This window comes from Engystomops pustulosus, chromosome 1 (assembly GCF_040894005.1).
Source record: "Engystomops pustulosus chromosome 1, aEngPut4.maternal, whole genome shotgun sequence".
Taxonomy (NCBI): domain Eukaryota; kingdom Metazoa; phylum Chordata; class Amphibia; order Anura; family Leptodactylidae; genus Engystomops; species Engystomops pustulosus.
Window position 1 is genome coordinate 270,980,331 of NC_092411.1, and position 20,760 is coordinate 271,001,090.

General features: G+C 44.1%; 1 protein-coding gene across 8 annotated transcripts in view; it reads right to left on the reverse strand.

Moving 5' to 3' along the window:
- GRK4 (G protein-coupled receptor kinase 4) overlaps positions 1 to 20,760 on the reverse strand; it is a 198,195-nt gene that overhangs the window by 36,117 nt on the left and 141,318 nt on the right. For all 8 annotated transcript variants that reach the window (XM_072126163.1, XM_072126161.1, XM_072126164.1 and 5 more), the window contains 2 exons: positions 7,742 to 7,854; positions 3,885 to 3,962 (listed from right to left, as the gene is read on the reverse strand). In XM_072126163.1, coding sequence (XP_071982264.1) covers positions 3,885 to 3,962; positions 7,742 to 7,854 — 191 coding nt within the window. The remainder of the gene's footprint in view (positions 1 to 3,884; positions 3,963 to 7,741; positions 7,855 to 20,760) is intronic.

Consider the following 20,760-nt stretch of genomic DNA (forward strand, 5'->3'; position numbering starts at 1 on the left):
CAGTAGATAAAAGAGGGGGGAAAGTGGGACATTCACCGCTGTGACTGCTTGGATAAGGGTACTCACCTCTCGCCAGAAGGGCTGAATATATGGGCAGCACCAGAAGATATGCTGAAGGGTCCCGCCAGCGAGGCCACGACGCCAGCAAGTGTCAGGTGTATCCGGAAATAGTTTGTGAAGCAAGGAAGGTGTATGGTACCACTGCAACATCAATTTGTACCGATTTTCTTTGTACGTGGCGCACCGGGAAGTCTCAGCAGCCCTCCGCCAAATCAGCTGCCATGTCTCTTGCATTATTGGTTCACCCACTATGCCCTCCCATTTGGCCATATATGGATGCGTGGTAGGTTTTTCTGGATTTCGGTGCAATAACACCATGTAGATATCCGATATAAGGCCAGCAGTATGAGTGGCATTTTTGCAAATGTGTTCAAATACCGTGGGTACTGAAACCGTCTCAGTGCTCTCCAGGGATTGCAACAAGTGCCTAATTCGCATGTAGTAGAGGTTGGCGGAGGGCGGGAGATGGAACTTGTCTCGCAGGGTGTCAAGAAATGTTATCTTTTAAGAGGAAAGTTTTCCTTTCTCCACATATCCTGGCTCTTATTATCTTCCTACCTTCCTAATCTGCTTTTTAGTAATGGGCCATTAGCGAACGAGTTGGCTCTTTATGGTGAGCAATGGGAGTCAGCTTTTGGTAGAGAGTCATAGACGGACCTATGTGCCCACTATGACCTCTGGCGATGTTCTCTGGATGCTTTACTTTAGTTCCAGGTGTCTGTAATGAAGCTTTATTGATGATTTTTATTCCCATTACAGCAAAAATTTTTGAAAATCCAATTGTCACTGGTACAAAATTTTGTTTGTCTGTAGCGACAATTATAAAATATACAGTTCTGACTTACATACAAGTTCAAATTAAGTACAAACCTAAAGAACCGGGGGGCTGCCTGTAATTACATAGGGAGCCGTTCAAGAGCCAGCTCTTCATAGTGAGCGGAGCCTAGTGATCCAGCTCACTATAAAGAGCCGGACTTCCCATCACTACCACTTTTCACAACGAAACCTCTGCTAAAGTCTATGCAGTAGGGTAGGGGGAAGCAGCAAGTCACAGCAGCTAGGTCTCCCCCCCACTAATACAGAGAGGACTGAAAATTCTGAGACAGAGACTGCAGAGGGAAAGAAGATTGCAATTACAATTTGCAATTGTAATTACGATTGCAATTGTTACCCTTCATGTGTTCAATTGGGGGGGGGGGTCAAACGCCCCCCCAAAATGGTGTACGAGTTCAGATAAATCTCCACCCATTAACTACTAAATTCTCCAAAGGTGAGGTTCATTTTAATAGTGATTAAACCATTTCTTTGTGGCGATCCCAATTTTTTTTTTTTAATCTATAAACCAATTCTGAGAGGGAATTGTATGGGGTTTTTTTTCCCCCGTTAAATTTTTATGCATTTATTTTTTAACAATTACAAACAATATGGCTGAAAACCGTAAGATACACTCAAAAAGTAGAGCAGCCATATTAAAAGGGCACAACAGTCATCATACCCTCACCTCCTACAACCCCAATTTTATTAAATATTTTTTAATTTGCTTTAAAATACTTGAATATTACGAAGAGCAAAAAGTTTGTAAAGAAGCGCTATATTTTTGGATGACAACGTTTATGCAGCCCTGGGTCCTGCTCGGACACATCAGACCTTTGGGGTTGTCATACCGGTATAAACAAAAGGTCCAAAATTTTTTTTATACTAATAGTATAAAACTAAAATACGACGCATAATAAGCGTTAAATTTTTTTTTTTTCATACATTTTGTAAAATCCAGCAACTTTTTACAGGCTTCTGGACCACATGACATTTCAGGAGGAGCGGCTGAAGAAGAAGTTGTAATTTTTTCCTTTCTGGAAGCGAGTACATTCGATGGCTCCAAGTTTGGCTGTTTTTTTTTTTTTCATTACAAGGTGTGAATTCTGAGACACGGTATAAGATGTTTCACAAGGGCCTACGTCTAATTAATGACTTTAGCATATGTTAGGTCACCGGTGCCCTCAACAGCAGACGAAAACTACTTGAGACTATGAGTCACCCTCCTCAGGATTGTTCAAGGGATTCCTCTAACCACACAGTAGCAGAAATGACAGCTGGGCATCAATAAACACCTCCTGGTACTTCCAGCTTGTGGTAGAGGAAAACCACTGACCTCTCAGTCAATGTCAAGGGCAAAAGCTTTGGTATTTCAATATTGCAGCAGATGCAATGGGCAATACCAGGAAAACTATGCCCCAACTATGCTGCATTCCTCCGATCTAGAAGAGTTCTGCTCACATCTGACTTTACGAGAACTCATTTTAACAGATATATTACCGTATTATCACCTCCACCCACTACAAATATTTGCATCCTTTTATAGGTGCTGCTCCACCGATCCCAGCAAAACTGGAATTTTCCTTCGAGCTACCAGTATCTATGACGCACTTGTTCATAGTCATGGCTAGTTTCTAGGGGAATTGGTTTTCTGGATTGGATCTTCAGCTGCAAATCCAGCAATATGTCTGTCGTCTAACTCACACAGCCGGACCCAAATACAAAAGTCAGGTCCACTCTTCTCTATCCATGAACAATCAAATTCAATCATTCTGGTTCTCTACTGTAAGAAGGATGGTACAAGACTGTCTACTCTACTCAATGAGCACCCATCAGACATTAGAGAACCCATAGAGCAGTGATGGCGAACCTTTTAGAGACCGGGTGCCAAAGCTACAAACAAAACCCACTTATTTACCATCAGGTGCCAACATGACAATTTAAACATTCCAACATTCAATTGTATCGGCCCCCTGAGGACACCAATACAGTTGAAAGCAGGAAGGCAAATTCAGCCATCATTGTAGCTTATCTGCAGGATCTCTCTGTAAAGGAAAAATAATGGGGGCAGCAAAAGGACCTCAAAAGGCAATCCATTCACACCTTCTCACACTTCCTGCAGTTCCAATCAGTCAAGTATGTGTCACCTTAAAAGAGTGTTGACAGTAGCATCTCAAGTCTCTGGAACTGCAGGAAGATTCGAGTCCTGTCTGGTGAACTCTGTCTTAGGGTGACAGCCTGGGTGCCCACATAAAGGGCTCCGAGTGCCACCTCTGGCACCTGTGCCATAGGTTCGCCATCACTGCCATAGTACCCAATATACTAAAGAGTCTTTCTTATGACTGACGGATGGTGCCCATCTGATACTAGATATCCCAAAATACTAACCTTGACTGCTCAGGAACAGTAGGGGCTACCAAAAAAAAATTCAGCTTTGCCGAAACCAGTTTAACTGTGCCTCTTAAAGTATACAAACACTTATGGAAGTAGTTTGTTGTAGGTCTTCTTTAGAAAGGACTTGTTATAGACAACCATTCTCCAATTATGTGCCCTACATGTCATGCCCGATAAATTTTAAACGGAAAAACCTACACTTTTTGCTTTTCTATGTTATGTTTGAACGACCTTTTTGAACCTTCACACATTACATCAGTATTTATGGACAAATTATAGGCACCTGCCTACGCGGTAGATGGCAAAACAAAATCATCTTCTGAAGCCTCAATCCAATAAAAGATGGAGACAGAAAAATTGATACTGTATCAAAGTTAATAGAAAAATTAAAAAAGATGGAAATATGAAGAATATGAAGATCTGAAAGAAGTGGATTGTATTTTTCATCAGAAATTTATTACCTCCTGCAATGTAATCCTGTAAAAATAATCTTGTCATATGCAGCTTAATGGGAGAATTAAATATTATAAAATAGTGTATTACGGTTGATAACAATGCTTCAAATATAGGCCAAAATGAGAGAATAACATGAGCTGGAGAAATTAAAAATGACTCACCCCGTTATTGAAGTAAGTATCCAAAAGCTTGAGACCGTGATCTTTGCGCTTCTCATCTGGGGCCACCTCATACTCTGTCTAAAAAAAAAATAAAAACACAAAATATTAAGGTTTATAATTTGAAACCAACAACCATCATAATAGATGAAAGAAAGGCAATAAAAAAGAAGCAAAGAAGTACAGATGATTATATTCTTTTGTTAAGGGAAAAAAAAAACGGTACATAAAAATATGATTGTGTTCTTGGTAGACGTTAAAAGAGAATGAGATGGCTCGCCACAAGACGCTCTGCTCTCATATGCTTAACACCTGCAAAGCAGAGGTGTCTGCAACATATTCCAGCCCTACTTATGGTTGTACTGGAAGAAGTTTAGATTAGAAGGCTAAAAATTCGAAGGCTGTAAAACGGAAAAGGATTATATGTCTCTAAATTTCCTTCCTCCTGCCCAGTCTCCTCGCCTTCCTCCTGCCCAGTCTCTTCGCCTTCCTCCCGCCCAGTCTCTTCGCCTTCCTCCCGCCCAGTCTCTTCGCCTTCCTCCCGCCCAGTCTCCTCGCCTTCCTCCCGCCCAGTCTCCTCGCCTTCCTCCCGCCCAGTCTCCTCGCCTTCCTCCCGCCCAGTCTCCTCGCCTTCCTCCCGCCCAGTCTCCTCGCCTTCCTCCCGCCCAGTCTCCTCGCCTTCCTCCCGCCCAGTCTCCTCGCCTTCCTCCCGCCCAGTCTCCTCGCCTTCCTCCCGCCCAGTCTCCTCGCCTTCCTCCCGCCCAGTCTCCTCGCCTTCCTCCCGTCCAGTCTCCTCGCCTTCCTCCCGTCCAGTCTCCTCGCCTTCCTCCCGTCCAGTCTCCTCGCCTTCCTCCCGTCCAGTCTCCTCGCCTTCCTCCCGTCCAGTCTCCTCGCCTTCCTCCCGTCCAGTCTCCTCGCCTTCCTCCCGTCCAGTCTCCTCGCCTTCCTCCCGTCCAGTCTCCTCGCCTTCCTCCCGTCCAGTCTCCTCGCCTTCCTCCCGTCCAGTCTCCTCGCCTTCCTCCCGTCCAGTCTCCTCGCCTTCCTCCCGTCCAGTCTCCTCGCCTTCCTCCCGTCCAGTCTCCTCGCCTTCCTCCCGTCCAGTCTCCTCGCCTTCCTCCCGTCCAGTCTCCTCGCCTTCCTCCCGTCCAGTCTCTTCGCCTTCCTCCCGTCCAGTCTCTTCGCCTTCCTCCAGTCCAGTCTCTTCGCCTTCCTCCCGCCCAGTCTCTTCGCCTTCCTCCCGCCCAGTCTCTTCGCCTTCCTCCCGCCCAGTCTCTTCGCCTTCCTCCCGCCCAGTCTCTTCGCCTTCCTCCCGCCCAGTCTCTTCGCCTTACTCCCGCCCAGTCTCTTCGCCTTCCTCCCGCCCAGTCTCTTCGCCTTCCTCCCGCCCAGTCTCTTCTCCTTCCTCCCGCCCAGTCTCTTCGCCTTCCTCCTGTCCAGTCTCTTCTCATGGGCTAGTAAAGTAATGTAGGGATGTACCAAGTCCTCCACAGTGAAAGACCCTTCTCCTAGCCACTCTTTGCCCTGATGACCGGAGGACACCTATCTGCTACCTCAAAATGTCCTAATACGGTATTGAGAAATGTTTTTTCTATATTAAACAAACTCTACTGACCACAGCCTTTCTTCTGGTAATACTAGAACCGATCTAATAATGATAACTCCTGAGTAACAAATTTATTTGCGCCTTGTTTTGGGAACGTTTATACAGATAAATGTGTTTTCTGAGGAAACGATAGAGCAATGTTTAACGAATGCCCCCAAAAAAATGCAGGCAGAGGCCAAACTCCTGGAGGACATCCAGTCCTGAGACGATGGGAACACATAAGACAAGGCATAATTACATTTCCCTGACTAAATCTACAAAGCTAATAAACATATGCAGAACCATTAAATAACCGTTCAAGAAATGTTTATGCGGCTCAATGATTGAACGGAGGTGAAAGTTAGGAATTGACGGCCGGAGTGCAAGGATTTCAGTGGTCACCTTCAGCGCGCGGAATTCCATGTGTCAGCGGGAGAAGAAAAAAATGTCATGTATCACTGGAAATGTCAAATATTGCTAATTGAAATAAAACATTGACGTTGAAACCATATCCACTGCTGCCAAGAACAATGGACAGATGTCTTCTACTGGAATTATTCACAGCACAGATCGGCGACACCATAATGAATATTATGCTCTTCCATCAGAACGTTGAAAAAGAACTCAAAATGTTCTTTTTTATACTTTCATTATGTCCCTTGTGCATCATTCAGACAGAACCTTATTTAGTTGCTGCTTTCTGTCGATCAGTTGGGTCTTTTGATTATTTCCCTTGTGAATCACATGACTTTCTCCAGTTTCGGGGGGCAGGGGAGATGTACCACAACGACAATGTGGAAGCTAGGGCAGAAGAAAAGGGTAGAAGGAAAGAAAAGGTAGTAGGAGGGGGGGAGAAATGGAGGGAAGTAGGGATTGAGAAGATGGTGGGAGGGAGGAAGACATGGTGGGAGGATAAAAGGGAAGAGATGGAGGAATGAAGAATTAGTAGGAGAGGAAAGGGAGTGAAGTAGGAATTGAGAAGATGGTGGGAGGGAGGAAGACATGGGGGAAGGATAAAAGGGAAGAGATGGAGGAATGAAGAATTAGTAGGAGAGGAAAGGGAGTGAAGTAGGAATTGAGAAGATGGTGGGAGGGAGGAAGACATGGGGGAAGGATAAAAGGGAAGAGAAGGAGGAAAGAAGAATTAGGAGGAGGAGAAAAGGGAGTGAAGTAGGGATTGAGAAAACAATGTGAGGAAGAGAAGTAAGCAAGATAAAAAGGCAAGGATAAAAGGGAAGAGAATAAGGAAAGAAGAATTAGTGGGAGGGGAGGAGAAAGAGGGGATTGAGAAGATGTTGGGAGGGGGGATGACCCGGGGGAAGGGTAAAAGGGAAGAGAAAGAGTAAATAAGATTTAGTGGGAGGAGAGGAGAAGGGGAGTGAAGTAGGGACTGAGAAGACGATGGGAGGAAGAGGATAAAGCAAGATAAAATACAAGGATAAAATGGAAGAGAAGGAGGAAAGAAGAATTAAGATAAAATGATCCTGTATTTGTCCCACATCGGGGAAATTCCCAACGTTACAGAAGAAGAGAGAGAACGGAGAGTGCAGTACAGACAATGACAGAACAATAATATTAGAGATAAATGAACAAAAATAAAAAAAAGTGATAAAAAGACAAAAAAAAGAAGCAATGATCAGCAGTTTGGTATTCAATTAGATAGAAGGGGTGGTAAATAGAAGGAAACAAAGGAGGAAGGAAAAGGAATAAGAGGCATCAGGAAGGGAGGGAAGAAGAGGGGAATGAAGACAGTGATAGGAGAAGGAAGAGCAGTAAATGGATGAAGGATAAAAAGGTCATCAATAATGAATGGCAAGGAGGAGAGTGAGGGAAAGGATAGAGGAATACGCTCTCATCTTCTGCTCAATAGTCTCTCGCCTCTTCACGCTATACTTAATACAGCAGCCAGACTTTCCATCATTCCAGCTACACGGATCCCTCAGTCTGTGCCAGTCACTGGAGTGGTTGCTCATCACCTTCCGAATATAATTTTAACTATTTCACTCATCCAAAAACTCTTCACAGTGCTGCACTTCGATGCCCGTCTTCCCTCATCTCAGTCTATCACCCGACCTGTGCTCTTCAGACTCAGCAGTTCTAGATTATCAACTACTTTAGTCTAACCCTCCCAACTCCTGTCTCCAGAACTTCTCCGGAGCTGTACTTATTTTCCGGAATGCACTACCCCAGGCTTTCAGACGAATACTCAAATTTCAAATAAAAAAGGAAAAAGGGGAGGCCCACAAGGTAAGGTCTTAGTGGATAAATTTGTGCTCACCACAGCATCTAGGAATTCTATGCACCTCTTCAGCTCCGGTCGGGTGTCACAGAACTGTCTGAAGAGAAGTCTTCCGATCGGCTGCTTCTCGCACACGCTGCTGTAGTCTCTTTCTGGAAGACATGGAATTAAAAAAAATATTTAGCGTTTCAATGCTGTAAAATGTCGAAAAGCATTGCCCCTCATTAAGACCGGGCTTAAAGGGGTTATCCAGGTTTAAACAAAACATGTAACTGGCCGAGGGGGAAAAGGGGGGTTAGGGAAACAAAAAAAGGAGGACATACTTACCTTTGCCAGCGCTCCCATTGTCCTGCGCTTTCTCCAATAAGTGTGGTGCGTCTGTTTATTTACCGAGGCAGGAACTTTGATGCAACAACTTCTGGTCACCGGATACATCATTGAATCAAATGCTGTGTCCACACGTGGCAATGGTTGGGTCGGCATACCCTGCCTCTGTATACAAACAGGCCCAGGACAATGGGAGCACCAGCGAAGGCATGTATGAGCTTTTTTGGGTTTTCTTAACCCCTCCCCCCTTCCCCCAAATTGGCTATATGTTTTTGTTTAAAATCGTACGACCCTTTTAATCTTAATGCTCAGTTGGTTTCGAACCTACACCTTTTGGGGGGGCACTGAGGTTACCTGATATAGATAATGACCTACTTACCGACTTACTGAGGCACACTATTCCCATTTGTGCATCCTTCGTGATATAAATCCATACAAAAAAAATCTCTTTGCAACTTTCACCACCTTGTCCCCAGGTTTTCCCTCGGTAAACTAGCAGCCCCCTCAGATAGGATATGTAATGTCCTTTTTAGAATTGCCTCTTATGTGAAATCTCACCCGTTTACCTATAAACAATCTTCTCCAATGTCATGCAAAAATGACTCATTTTCATACAAAATGAGTCACATTTAGTGGTTGCAGGAGGAGTGTCACTTCAGACACCCCATCTTTGGATCTCTACTACCTAAAAACATGCTTTTTGTTCAATATTTAAGATAAAGATTTAATCTTTCAGATTCCATCATGAACTGGAGGTACAGACAGCATAGTTGCAGATAAAGATCCAGGTCCTGTTACCTGTATGTCCAGTTCTGTAGCTCACTGAATATGATATCTTTAATATGACACCAGCAGCGTGTTTCTAGGTGCTATAGAATAGAAGATAGGGGCTTCTGTAATGACAATACCCTACCATTTGTTTTTATGAATTGTGAACCAAACATACCTTGAGAATGCTGTAGCGACACTGATGTAGAAACATATCTTGTTCAATCCCTGAACCGAGTGGTTTTGCTCAAAAAACAATAATAAAATTCAGGACATTGGGAAAGCTGGGTGCAGACTGTCTTTAGTGCATAAAAGAGCTGCCTGAACTGTCCCGACAGGACTAATCAACCTGAGCTGGCTGACTCCTACACGGCAGCTGAGGGATGGTGCAATTGATTACTTCTGCCTGTCAGGGACAACACGTATTATGTATTCTCCTCGGCTTATGCTGGGCAGGACAAGGTGGGAGCAGTGCATAATTAGGGTGAGGAGAAGCCCCGAGGCAGCCGCAGGTGCATCAGAGCCTCATTATCATAATTTTATAATAGTTTTTTTCAACAAGGGTTTAAACAAGATACGTTTCTGCATCAGTGTAACCAAAGTATTCTTAAGGTATGTTTGGTTCATAATGCATAAAAGCAAATGGTAAATTTCCTTTAAATAGGAGAGATTTCACATAAAAGAGGGAATCCCAGAAAGGACATTTGATCCCCTACCTGAGGTGCTGGTTGTTTAGTGGGGTAAAACCTGGTAACAGGTTCCCTTTAAATATTTTTGCAAAATATAAAATGTATTTTATTTTATAATATATACCGTAATATATATATATAAAAGTGTCAATCTAAAATTTTACTAAAAGCTGAAAAAAAATTGTTAAAAATAGCTAAAAAAATAAAAATAAAAAAAAAAAAAAAGGAAAAAACAAATCAGTTTACGGTCCTGCAGAAGACTAATGCAGAATACCGTAAATGTATTTTTGTTTTGCATCTGACTCCATTTACAAGAATCGTTTCCCCTGTCGGGATGACTTGTAGATGTCTTTGGAATGAGCACAAGACGGGTCTATGTCAATGCTGTAAATATTTAAGTGAGCTGTGTGGTCAGATCGCTGCATGCAGTCCGGGGTGTCTACGACTCGAGCAGCGAGCGCTATCTGCACGTCAATGGAAAAAGAGACGCAGCATTTAAATCAAATATAGAGAGAGGCCTTATTAATATTAATATGTCTGCTATGAGATTCTCAGGTATGAGGAAGCCATTCATTACCCCAGACGGGGAGGAATGTATACTCTGCAGACGTCACCGGCTACTAATAACTTACATTTTCTCGCTGTGATTTGCGGTAAAACTAAAATGCTTGGACTGGTTCCCATACACTTCACGTGTTTTCTATATTCCAGGACATCAAACAGAAGGAGATTTACTCTTAGAGTGAAGTTTGAAAAGTTTCCTTTCCTCCTTGTGCCAGCCCAATGTGTGCCACCTGTTACTGCGCCTGACGTAAAAGCAATCAAATCCTAATATTATAGGCATAAAGGAAGACGCTGAGGTTGGAGGTAGGTATTAGAGAAAATTCTGAAAATATGTGTATAAAGTAGCAAAAGAAAGTCAACATAACTTTAATGACTATGTTCTTTGTTTTCAAAAACAGACGGTCCATGACCTAAGGACACCCGACTTACAGACGACCCCTGTCCATTGTGACCCCTGGTGAAGCTGGTAATTTACTGAACTCCAGGGTAATGATAACATATAAGAGATATCAAAGGTGTCTGTAATGAAGCTTTATGGTTAATCCTTGATCCCATGACAACCCAAAATTTGCAAATCTGTTGGACTCTGCAGGATAAAGGAGTTGCGCGGTCCGACTGTGCTACAGTGCACTTAAGTAATGGGATTTTACCAGGATATTGGTCCAAACCAATGAAGAATGGACCTCTGCAAGTGCCCTTAACGGAAAACTACCACTACAGTAAAATTAAGCTAAACATACTTACCTATTGTCATCTTCATCCTGATGCTGGTCTTCTATAATGTTGACCCGGCGGTAGGGAGGTGGCGGGAGGCGTGAATAATTAGCGGCCTGGAGCATCAGAAATCTAGTCCCCGCTCTCCGGCCTACTTTTTTGTTTCAGGCGGTCCCGATGTGTCAAGATTATAGTAGACCAGGGCCAGGATGGGGATGAAGAGGACAATAGGCAAGTATGTTTAGCTTAATTTTACCGTAGTGTAGTTGAAGTTTTCCTTTAAAGGGAACCTATCTCCAGGAATGTCATTTTTAGCCGGTGACAGGTTCCAATAGCATATTCTGTGCGGATTCAGGAAATGTCTTCATTCTGAATCATCTCAGTAATTTATATATATGTAAGTTTAATACACATTACCTGGATCCCTGCCAGCAGCTTTTGTTGAGTCCCCAGGATGGGAGCACCTGTAGCCTGTGTATGCCTGTGTCTCAGTCACCTCTCCTCCACACTCATCCAGATACCTCCCCCTTCTCCCTTTGTGTCATGAGCATTTAGCGGGCAGGGGAGGGAGGGGGGATGGTGTTGAGGAGAGGAAGAATGCATGAGGAGACACAGGTACACACAGACTGCAGCTGCCCCTCCCCTGGGTCTCACCATAAGCTGCTGGCAGGGAGCCAGGTAATGTGAATGAAACTTCTATAAAGTACTGAAATAATTCATAATGCTGACAAAGGCATTTTTTAAATCAGCATAGCATAAACTATTGGAACCTGCCATCAGCTAAAAATGACATTCCTGGTAGCAGGTTCACTTTAGGGGTGCAATGGAGTATAAGTGAGTGCAATTGATCAACGTTCCATTCAAATCTATTGGCCAGTCCAGACAGCCGTCACCCACATTCTGATGAAAGTGAAATGATTGCTGGTGAAGTGTACGCACCATTGTGCTATTCACAAGTGGGAATTCCAGAACTCATACCCTTAATTCTGTGATAAAGGATACAAGTCATTTGTAAGTAAAACACTTAAAATGGATATCCCCATCTCAAAATTTGTCATATGTAGTTGATAAATGTTAGATCTGTGCCAGACTAACGCCAAGATCAGGCTTCCTTTTTTCTCACCAATTTGTTGTTACTTAAAGAAAATCTACCATTTGTTTTTATTCATTGTGAAGCAAACATACCTTGAGAATGCCGTAGCAACACTGATGCAGAAACATATCTTGGTTAATCCCTGAATTGAGTGGTTTTCCTCAAAAAGAATTATAAAATTCAGGACCTTGGGAAAGCTGGGTGCAGGCAGGCTCCCGTACTTAAAAGAAGCTGCCAGAACTGTCCAGACAGGACTAATCAACCTGCGCTAGGTGACTCATACGCAGCAGCTGGGACTGTTGCAGTGATTGATTACTTCTACCTGTTAGGGACAACACAGTGATTATGTATTCTCAGCAGGGCAAGGCTTTAGCAGTGCATAATTAGGGTAAGAGGAGAGCGCTGGGGAAGCCACAGGAACGACAGAGCCTCATTATCATAATTTTATAGCAGTTTTTTCAGCAAAACCACAAAACCACTCAGTTTAGGGATTAAACAAGATATATCCCTGCATCAGTCAAGCTACAGCATTCCCAAGGTATGTTTGGTTCACAATGCATAAAAGCAAATGGTAGATTTTCGTTAAATGGAATTAAAGGGGTTGTACCAAGCTTGCAAATGAACAAGCTGACTGCAGGGACTCCCACCGATTATAAGAACAGGAGCCTCAGCAATCTGAAGACTGAAGGGGATGTTCTGAATGATGGAGCCTGTCAACAGGATCGGAGTGTCGAAAATTAACATGTGAGTGCCGGAGATAGCCAAGTCTTTTGCTCTGCAATCTTATATTGAATGGAGCAGCACAACCTACCTGTGATAATAATATTACTCCTCCACAGTTTGTTTGTTTTATATATATTTTTTTCTTTCCTTTGTGTTGTTTCATTCTGCCTGTTATGAATCATTAGGCTCCATTTGTTTTAAGACCAGCCAGGAAGAGGAGCCTGGCAGTGTGTCTATAACACCCCAGGGAGTCTGTTTGATCAGAGGAGCATGGTCTTCCTAAGTTATGAAATGGACACCTTTCGCCAGTGAGTGGTCCAGGAAGTGGGGGATGAAAAGAGCCCGCAGACTTCAGTTTTTCCCTCCAAATTTAGACAAGGAGAATATCATAGCTGTCCATAACTGGGGCATAATTCATAATTGTATGGTGTCTAGACACACTCCTGGAGTGAAAATCAGAATGTTAGCACCAGGGGAAGGCAGCCAATAGCAGAACACCCCTGATATTAGGCTAAGACACCCCGAGTTTGGTATGTGGTTGATGGGAATAACGTACCCGTTTGGTTGGAAGCCATGGCACAATTGTGCCATCTTCCAATCAAAAGTTATGGGGTTTTGATAAAAACCCAGACCCAAAAAGTACCTCACTGATGGGAGGGGATTATAAAAAAACTCCCCCTCACAGTGACATCACAGCCAGAGGTGGGGGTCAAAATTCCCCTGGGTTTAAATTAGTGAAACAGCCACATGGGGTCGTTCAGTCTGGGGATTCTATCACAATAGAAGGCTGGATCGATGTCTATGCCCCGTCCTCGGGCCAAAGAATTTCTTCCTATTTCACTAGCAAGAATTTTTTGTTTCTTTCTTCCCTGTTTGTAAGTATCGTATGTCTATTGTTTTTAATCTTTTTCATTTTATCTGCCAATTTTATTCTTTGAGTGTTCTGCATTTTTTATGTAAATTAAAGTGTTAACTTTTAATTAGCCTCTGCTTATAGCCTTAAAGAATCTGAGTCTCTGAAGGGAATCACGTTACCAGAGGTCATTGTTAGCATAGTCCATGTAGTAAGCGATTGCATGTTCTGTGTGAGTTTATAATTGTAATATCGTGTAAGTAGTGAGTGCATGTGCCGAGTTATCATCAGGGTGCATTGTCTGTGTGGTTGGAGGTGCCTACGGCCTTCTTTGAGTAAGTAACTCATGGGTGGTGGCAGTGGATTGACGGGGTGCTGAGATTGCGTGGAGTAAATTTAGCGCAAGGACGCCATTTTGTGGAAGTGGGCGGAGCATAAGGGCTAAATTCTGGGACTCCATAGAGTAGGCATCCCCGTGTGTGAACTCCGGTGAGCCGGGTTCGTGACACTACCCCTTAGCAAAAATCTCCCAGCAGTCGTAACCCCTCCGATCAGCTTCATAACTTGGCACAACCCCTTTGAATAGAGCCATCATTCACAAGAGTGTCCATCTCCCAATTTATTTTACACCTGACGGTCATCTCATCACCCACCGCCTCACCATAAATTTCACAGATGGGAATACCCCTTTAGTAACGTCTTCCACATAATAGCAGTGGAATGGATTATTGTAATACTGTGACGGGGGTTGTTGTTGGAAACTTTGATCTAGGATTTGCAGATCAGATCCAAATAATTACAATACACAGACGCAGCGAGAGAATGCTGAGCGAGTAGAAGTGTTACTACAGGAGCCAAGGAACATTCACGAAAATGTCTCAAGAGATTCCAGCGGCATCTGTAGATCATGTGTCCGATCTGGCAAACAGATCCCCCCCCACCTTATTGTAGTTGTACAATGGAGAATAATACCATCCATTGTGCTATCGTATATCGTGACCATCACAGGCAGCTGTTTCGGATTCGTCACAAAAAGGTTTTTGGACGTGGAAGAAAGAAAATATATCAGGGATGGTGTCTACGTTGCGAAATGGAAGCACTGCATTTTGTATCTCTATGAGGGTCTTAAGGGAAACGGGATATCAGAAACTTTTTGGATACTGTATAATAGTTTGACACTTCCTGCTCTGTAGTGATCACTTTTTAGTCCTTACTTTTTTATTATTGAAGGCAGGATTACAGTGAAGGATAACTCCAGTATCAAAATAGGTGATGACCACGGGGTAAGTTACAGAGAATTCCTACAAACCATCCCAGATCCAGCGGGAGAGTCCCAATTTTTGGCCTGTGTGCCGCCCGGTAGGAGGTATGTGCCGAGGCATCAACTCTTGTCGGCATCCTCTAGACATTGACAGAACTCATCACAGAGATAATGCAGCTCCTTCCTTCTGCTGTTATAGCAGGCAGGCGCCATGTGATGATGTCATCTGCCTGCCGGCTTCACTGCTATATACAGCAGGAGAGGAGCTGCTGCGAGGGAACTGGAAAAGGGGAGTATATGTGAATATTATTTTACTATGAAGGCACAATAAGAGGGGGGCTGCTATGGGAAACAATAAGAGGGGGAGATGCAGGGGAGGCACAATAAGTTGGGGAGATGCTGGGTGGGGGATAAGAGGGGGAGCAGCTGGGGAGTCCAAATAAGATAGGGAGTCACTGGGAGGGCAAAATAAAAGAGCTGCTGGCAGAGCTGCTTGGGGCAGAATAACAGGGGGTATTGCTAGAAGGGGGGCACAATAAGATGGGGAGCTAATGTGGGGCGCAATATTAGGGGGGAAGCTGAGGGCATAAAAATCGGAGGGGGGCTTTATTGTGAGGGGGAGCTGGGGACCCAATATCAAAGGGGCTACAGAGAGACAGTGAGCCGGAGGTGGAGGACACCAAGGGGGAAATTATACTGTGTGGAGTAAGGGGCGCAGCAAAAAGGTGTGGCCTATGGGAAAAAACTTTTCCCCTCTTTCTCTCCCACGAAAGTTGGGCTACAGTAAACTATATCTCTTACTACAAAATAATAGGGAACACATAGTTATGTAAATGTAAATTTTGTTTCTACATTTAGAAACAAAATAGGTCAGAACTCATCGGTTTAGGTGCCACAAACCTACTGATGGGTTCCCTTGTGGGGAATAGAAGTCTTTACTATGTCAGCTTATAGGTCCTCATTAAAGGGATTGCCACATTCCTATCTTGGACTGTATAAACAGGTCATTGTAACTCTCTTCATTTCCTCGGTGTTCTTTAGAGGTCATCACAAATATAATGAGTTAATGTTTAAAGTTCACCCGTTCAGAGGGAGGGTGCGAAGGGAAATATTTCCTGGACTGTTATGGAAGTCATCAACAGGAGTTGGTGGAGAGCTATTGGCTCGGTTCAATGCCCCTTAGTGTAACAGGAGGCGCACATGGTGTGTATATTTGGCAGGCTTGGATATAATTAGGGCATAAGCCTGAATCAACAGAATAAACCATTGGGTCTGGCCGGATAGCTATGAAAACATGTCCATTCCAAATTAACGCAAAGTGTTTCATTAGTCATCGGAAAGCCGAGCGAGAGCACACGTCAAGACGGCCGGATGTGTGAATAACAGTGTGCAAACCCAATCACCAAACCAACTTTGGGTAAATTCTATCATAAAATTATAACTGTGTGGTTACAATAATGAAACGGAACACAGAGGGATACATTTCATTTACAGGCGGTCCCCTACTTAAGGACACCCGACTTACAGACGACCCCTAGTTACAGACGGACCCCTCTGCCCCCTGTGACCTCTGGTGACCTCTCTGGATGTTACTATAGTCCCAGACTGCAATGATCAGCTGTAAGGTGTCTGTAATGAAGTTTTATTGATAATCTTTGGTCCAATTACAGCACAAAATTTTGAAACTCCAATTGTCACTGGGGCAAAAAAAAAAATTTTGTCTGGAGATACAATTATAAAATATACAGTTTCAACTTGCATACAAATTAAAATAAAGAACTGCCTGCACTTGCAATCTTGTACTACATAACATGTACAAGAATAAATTGGAGTCTCCAAGCTCTCCAAATCCGGTACCGACCAATAGGATCTGGGATCCTTGAAGACTTGGATGAGTTCCCCTTGCAAAAAAAATAGAGACCATGTTGAAGAAACAGGATAACCCTGTGTGTAAAGGAGTTACACAAACTCTACAACAGTACAACTGTAAGAATTATAATAATGCTCCTGGTGACCTGATATTTCTATATAGTATCCTCTAGTGTTCATTGGTTACTTTCAGAATATCCACTTAATTTATCCAGTAACAATAAAAGCAAATTTCTACAACATTCACAGATTCTTGTGAGCTAGCCTTAACAATAGCAGTAACTTCCATGTATAGTTAGATTTGATAAGTTGGACTAACTACTAGTCATGTTTGCCCATCAGGGTGAATCATAAAAAATGTTGTTATGGCAGTATGTCACAGTCTATGGGAATAGTCCCTTGGTACTAAAGTCAGTGGACTCCCTGGACCACCGCAGGAGATAACAATACTAGCCACAACCGGGAGCAGAGTCTAAGTGAACTCCTGGTCTTTGCCAGAGCCCGCCGCAAAGCGGGATGGTCTTGTTGCGGCAGGGAGTCACCAGGTCGCTCCACGGGTGCGACTAGGCCCGCAGTGGCAGCCAAGGTAGGGCCACTGGGAAGGCAGCGCCACGGGATGGCAGGACCTCGGATGGACGGCTGGCAGGACCTCGGTAGACCACTAGGATACCGGACTGCCACAGGATTACAGGACCATCACAGGAGGACGGGACCGCCAGAGGAAGACGGGACCGCCAGAGTAAGACGGGACCGCCAGACGAAGACGGGACCGCCAGACGAAGACGGGACCGCCAGACGAAGACGGGACCGCCAGACGAAGACGGGACCGCCAGTCGAAGACGGGACCGCCAGACGAAGACGGGACCGCCAGTCGAAGACGGGACCGCCAGACGAAGACGGGAATGCCAGACGAAGACTGGACCGCCAGACGAAGACGGGACCGCCAGACGAAGACGGGACCGCCAGACGAAGACGGGACCGCCAGACGAACACGGGAACGCCAGACGAACACGGGAACGCCAGACGAACACGGGAACACGGAGGCGTCTGGAAACGCTCAGGAGGCTTTCTCTTCAGAAGAATGACCTGAAGATTCGGCAGGGGATGCTGGGAGTCGCCAGGCTATATACCCGAGCCAGAAATGCCAGTGCCCTTTAAATTCTTGAAGAGTCGGACGCATGTGCGCTAGCAGTGGGAGCGCGCGGCCAGGAAGGGGGCGCGCGGACCACTTGCCGGGACCCAAGCAGAGGCAGGAGCCTGGAGAGGGGAGTACAGTCGAGGGGAGCAGGGCAGCACATATCAGTGCACAGGTGCACCCGCGATCCGCAACATGGATCGCGGGGGCACCCGCGACTCCAGACCTGGCCGGGGTCGAGCCACGGGAGGGAACACGGGTGCAACGGCAATCCGATACATGGAACGCGGGATCACCCGTGACACAGTATCAAGAACAGTATTTACCAACCTATCTTAATATGCAAATGAGCAAAGAGTAGTCATTATATGCCCAAAATGCAGTAGTGGATTATAACATAGGTGGATTAGCCAGTAGCCGGGACCCAGGGCCACCCAAACCACCCACCGAATTATATACTGAAAAGGCCCTTCAGCCATGAAAGCCTCAAACATCTGTTCCTGCTCTCAATACACATGTACACAAGAGCCATTTCAGGACCTTTCAAGGTCTTCCAAAGACCAAGGTCTACCTGCAGACAGAAAGCAGGTAGAAGGGACACATCCTCAATTCCCCAAAACGTTGATTCTAGTACCATATGCAGGAAGTGATTCCAGATCTTTATGTGCCTATGCTGAAGTAACTTACTTTTGCAGGCTGGAAAAGGAGGTATAGTAGCCAAAACCATACCCAAGATAAGGGTATCTGATGTGATGTTCCTCTTCCAGCATCAAAAAGTGACTCATCTTAGACATAAAGTGACTCATCTCAGCTCATTTGCATAATACTTGAGTTGAATTTTTAATAGGTCAACAAGGGAGATTTACTCTTATAAAAGAGTATGTGGTAGAAAATAGGTAGAATATAGGCTGTTAAGTGGTGGAAAGGTAGTAAGTGTCAATTTAATGGGGTTAATAAAAGTAGAAGCAAAATGTTAAAAGTCTTTAGTCTGGATCGCTGCACGCAAATTAGACCCATCTGTAGTGCACTTACCAATTTGTGGCAAAATAACATCTTTCTGGATCCACTGAGGGTGCGTTCACACGTGGCAGTAACACATGCATTTTCACAGTGTCACAGCAGCTGACAAGAGAGAGATTTGCCTAATTACATTGCTGTCAACATTGCGTTTACAAAATGATGCAAATGCATGCATTTGTTAACAGTACGTTAACACACAGGTTTTTGTAAACGCAATGTTGACAGCAATGTAACAACAGTGTCTCAGCTTCTGTGATGTGTTTGTTACCGTCACGTGTGACCCGCACCCTTAAGGTCCCTGTATAATACTAGAATTGCTTTGGGAGGCATTTTGGACCTGACACAGACTATGCAATCGTAAGAAGGCTATAAAAATCTGCAATGAAAAGAAAAAAAAAAAGCTGCAGCATCTGATTTAGCAGAACGCAGCGACGTCATAGGCCTCAAGTGAACCTAGACTCGTCTCTTGCTGCTTTCTACTAAAAGGCAAACACAGAAGCGAGCGAGAGAAAGAATCCCGAAATAATCGCAGCCATGAGCTGAAGGAAAGACTCCTACCCCCATTATCCACAATCCCAGGGAGAAATTAGTTGAAATGCAAATAACATAGCAGAGCGTTATATCATCTAAGGAAACTGCACTTACAATAGAAAAGGACAAAAAAAAAAATCTTTACATAATGATATTTACCTCCGTGCCGCAATTTTTCCAGCACATAAAACACATTATACTAAGAGAAATATGATCAGCGTGAAAGGTACAAATGACTCACATACTGTATATACATCATTTGCTACGGTCACACATTGTAAAAGCTCTGCACGGCTTCTGCTGGGGTGAAGGGGTCTCGGAACTCGGAATGATCGTTTATATTCTACATATCATAAAGTAAAACGTTACATTCTATTGTGTAAACTGTTGCCATCCCATTATTCTTCTTTACCTCATTTCCCCCTCCAAAAAAAAATCATAGATCATAGGATAGGTCACCAATTTTAGATTGGCCAAGGCTCAGTTCTCAGGATCCCCAACAGCTCAGCTCTCTATGTTGTGTTGCAGTTACAGCGCTCGTCCACTACAAAGAGAATGGAGCTGTCACTTCAGCTCAGTTCTTGATTCCTGCACCGGGAGGCCGTTGTAATTGGGACTCCCCCCAGAATCTAATATATGACACACTGAGAGATATATATATATATATATATATATATATATAGATATAGATATATATATATATATATATACACACAGTATATTAAAAAATAAATAAAAATTCAAATCAACCCCCCCCCCAGCTATAAACACAGATACAAATATGTTAATGGAAATCAACCATCAAAATGCATCATAATAAACCAGGGACACTTACGCGTACATCCAGGCACCGTGACTGTGTTTATATACTTCTTATACTTGTTATCCTAGAGCCCCTCTATAGTGTAGCTTCACAAGCTGTTACAATGTGCAGGAGCACTTCCCCCTCTCACCCTCTTGGACTACATCAGGAAGACAGAAGAGTGAAGTGCTGAGGGAGTAGGGGATTCAAATTAGCATAATTATAAAACTTGAATTTGGATCAAGCCCTAGTGAGCACACAGCCCCTCTCCATAGAGAAGCGAGTGGCCGACGTCGTAATATGGCGATATATAGGACATATATAGTGACATTTTTATGTGTCACGGTGCGGTGAAAGAACTTGTGCTCACCGCAACGTGACTGGGCTGGGACATAGACTGGGACATAGAAGTCAATGGGTACCGATATTCAGCCGCAAACTCGTATGCATGAGGCCTAACACATAGGGCGACGTATGCATCGCAGCACATCACTAAGGCTCCAGATGAAGCACGTTGATCGATCTCTGTGTAAACCCAATGTTTTTAACCTATGTCCAAGTATATTAAGAAGAAGTTCTGTGAGTGAAGTGCTGGTAAGTATATGGTATATTTACTATATAAAAAAAAAAGTATGGGGAGTAAAATCGGGAAATGGCAGTGCAAAGCGTTCCCCTACTTAAGAACACCCGACTTATAGACGACCCCTAG